The 2,683-nt window shown below is 37.6% G+C and overlaps 1 protein-coding gene across 1 annotated transcript; it reads left to right on the top strand.

The window, feature by feature from the left end:
- Nucleotides 1–1,122: 1,122 nt before the first annotated feature.
- Nucleotides 1,123–2,025, top strand: LOC102885284 (olfactory receptor-like protein DTMT). The gene has a single exon (XM_015597393.1). It carries the CDS (start codon nt 1,123–1,125, stop codon nt 2,023–2,025), a length of 903 nt encoding a protein of 300 aa, XP_015452879.1.
- Nucleotides 2,026–2,683: the final 658 nt, after the last annotated feature.

The raw sequence follows: 2,683 nt of genomic DNA, 5'->3' as shown, positions 1-2,683 counted from the left end.
TTAACCCCCTGTACCCTGATCTACCTCTCCCCTACCACCCTTCCCTCTGGTAACCACCCAACTGTTGTCTGTGTCCACGAGTCTCTGTTTGTCTTGTTTGTTTATTGCTTCCAATTTTATGTCCCACATATGAGTAAAATTATATGGTTCTCAACTTTTTCTGTCTGACTTATTTTGCTTAGCATGATAATCTCAAGATCATCCATGTTGCAAACAGCAGTATTTCATCTTTTCTTATGGTTGAGTAATATTCCATTGGGTATATGTACCACATCTTTATCCAATCATCTACTGAAGGACACTCTGGTTGTTTCCATGTCTTGGCCACTGTGAATAATGATGCTATGAACATTGGGGTGCATATACCTTTATAGTTTAATGTTTTCAAATTTGGGAGGTAGATACTATATATATTATTAAACCAATTTTTGGAATTTGTTTTTGCTTAAAAAATGTCTCATCCAGATTTTCAAATTTATTAGAGAAGTTTCAGGAAAATTTAAAAATTTACCTTTGTGATTATATCCTTTTTCTTATTCCCAATGTTCTATAGTTCTTTTCATCTTAAAAAAAATTATGTTGGCCAGTTTTGTCTATTTTGTTGACCTTTCGAAAACAAAAGCTCTCAAATTATTTTATCAATTTTACTGCTTTTATGTTTTCTAAATTGTTAATATATGCTTTAGCTTTATCAATCACTTAATCCTATCTATTTATCCTTTTCAGCTTGATACTTTATTCACTTATTTTCATTTTTTCTAGTTTATTAGTGAAAACTAAGCATAGATTTTTCTTCTTCTAAGCTAGAGGCATGCAGAAGTGTGAGACTACTTTTTACCTACAGATCATGCTGACTAACCCCATTCAGCATGGAAAAGTCTTACAGAATTCTAAATTATGGTTGAATTTGATACATAACTTCACATGCTTTCACAGTTTTTCTTTATGTAAATATTTATGTTTATACTTGATAGAGGACAAATAAAACACTAAACTTACTGGTATTTGATTTAAAAATATATTTTTGAAAGTTTGCAATCTGTATATGTGCATATGCCTATTTGTAGGTTCATACTTTAATACAAATTATTCTTAATTTTAAAGAGGCAAAACAAAAGCAATATGAAAATGGAAAACCGAAGTATCATCTCAGAATTTCTCCTCCTGGGCCTGCCCATTGAACCAGATCAACAAAACCTGTTCTATGCCTTGTTCCTGGCCATGTATCTTACCACCGTCCTAGGGAACCTCCTCATCATTGTCCTGATTTACCTGGACTCCCACCTCCACACGCCCATGTATTTGTTTCTCAGCAATCTGTCCTTCTCTGACCTCTGCTTCTCCTCTGTGACCATTCCCAAATTGTTGCACAACATGCAGAGCCAAGTTCCATCCATCCCCTATGCAGGCTGTCTGACCCAAATGTACTTCTTTCTGCTTTTTGCAGACCTGGAGAGCTTCCTCCTTGTGGCCATGGCCTATGACCGCTATGTGGCCATCTGCCTCCCCCTGCACTACACCACCATCATGAGCCCCAAGCTCTGTCTCTCTCTGGTGGTGCTGTCCTGGGTGCTGACCACTTTCATCTCTTTGTCGCACACCCTGCTCATGGCTCAACTGTCTTTCTGTGCTGATAATGTGATCCCTCACTTTTTCTGTGATATGTCAGCTCTGTTAAAGTTAGCCTGCTCTGACATTCAGATAAATGAAATGATGATATTTATCTTGGGAGGGCTTGTCATTGTTGTTCCATTCCTGTTGATCTTCTCATCCTATGCACGAATCGTGTCCTCCATCCTCAAGGTCCCTTCTGCTAGGGGTATCCGCAAGGCTTTCTCCACCTGCAGCTCCCACCTCTCTGTGGTGTCACTGTTCTATGGGACGATCTTTGGCCTCTATTTGTGCCCTTCAGCTAACAATTCTACTGTTAAGGAGACAGTCATGGCTGTGATGTACACTGTGGTGACGCCCATGCTGAACCCCTTCATCTACAGCTTGAGAAATCAGGACATAAAGGGAGCCTAGCAAAGAGTCTTTTCAAAGTGGACAATCAGATTTTCTCTGGGACAGTGACTCTAAAGATTAACGTATGTTTTCTTTTTTTAATTAAATTTATTGGGGTGAAATTAGTTAATAAAATTATATAGGTTTCAAGTGTACAATTCAATAACATGTCAAATGTATATTGTAGTGTGTGTTTTCAAACAGGAGGTGTAATGTTGACAATAAGTAGTATTCTGAAAAGTCTAGTAGCACCCAGGCTTGGCACTACTGATGTAGCCCCCATGGCACTTCCAGGGAGACTTTTCCCACATGTTACTAGGGGTGGGTTATTGTGCCTCTTGGGCTTACCTCTGTATTTGGGGTGTGATGTGGCACAAGTCTTGATATGTAATGTATGTTCAATGATTATTTTTCAATGTTGAATAAATACCATTCGACCTTGGTATTTATTGAACTTAAAGAATGTACAGTAGTTCCTGATTCTCTAATAAGTCCAAATTGCTCAGCCACTTCCGTACTTGCTTCTGCTCAACATATCTATTCCATGAAGAATATCTTGCAATTTATTATGTTCATGTTCTTGTAATTTTCACTCTTCAGGATCTTCATTTCTCCTCTTGATAATCTATTCAGTTCATAATTTTCTTTTCAGGAGTTAGTTGATTCACCTATTTAATTA

The sequence above is a fragment of the Pteropus alecto genome, unplaced genomic scaffold, assembly GCF_000325575.1.
Source record: "Pteropus alecto unplaced genomic scaffold, ASM32557v1 scaffold398, whole genome shotgun sequence".
NCBI classification, from domain to species: Eukaryota; Metazoa; Chordata; class Mammalia; order Chiroptera; family Pteropodidae; genus Pteropus; species Pteropus alecto.
The sequence above is the reverse complement of the archived record's forward strand: the minus strand, read 5'-3'. Positions and strand labels throughout refer to the sequence as shown.

Excerpts from the sequence above, each read along its gene's own strand:
- LOC102885284 (XM_015597393.1), top strand. The coding sequence starts at position 1,123 with ATGAAAATGGAAAACCGAAGTATCATCTCAGAATTTCTCCTCCTGGGC.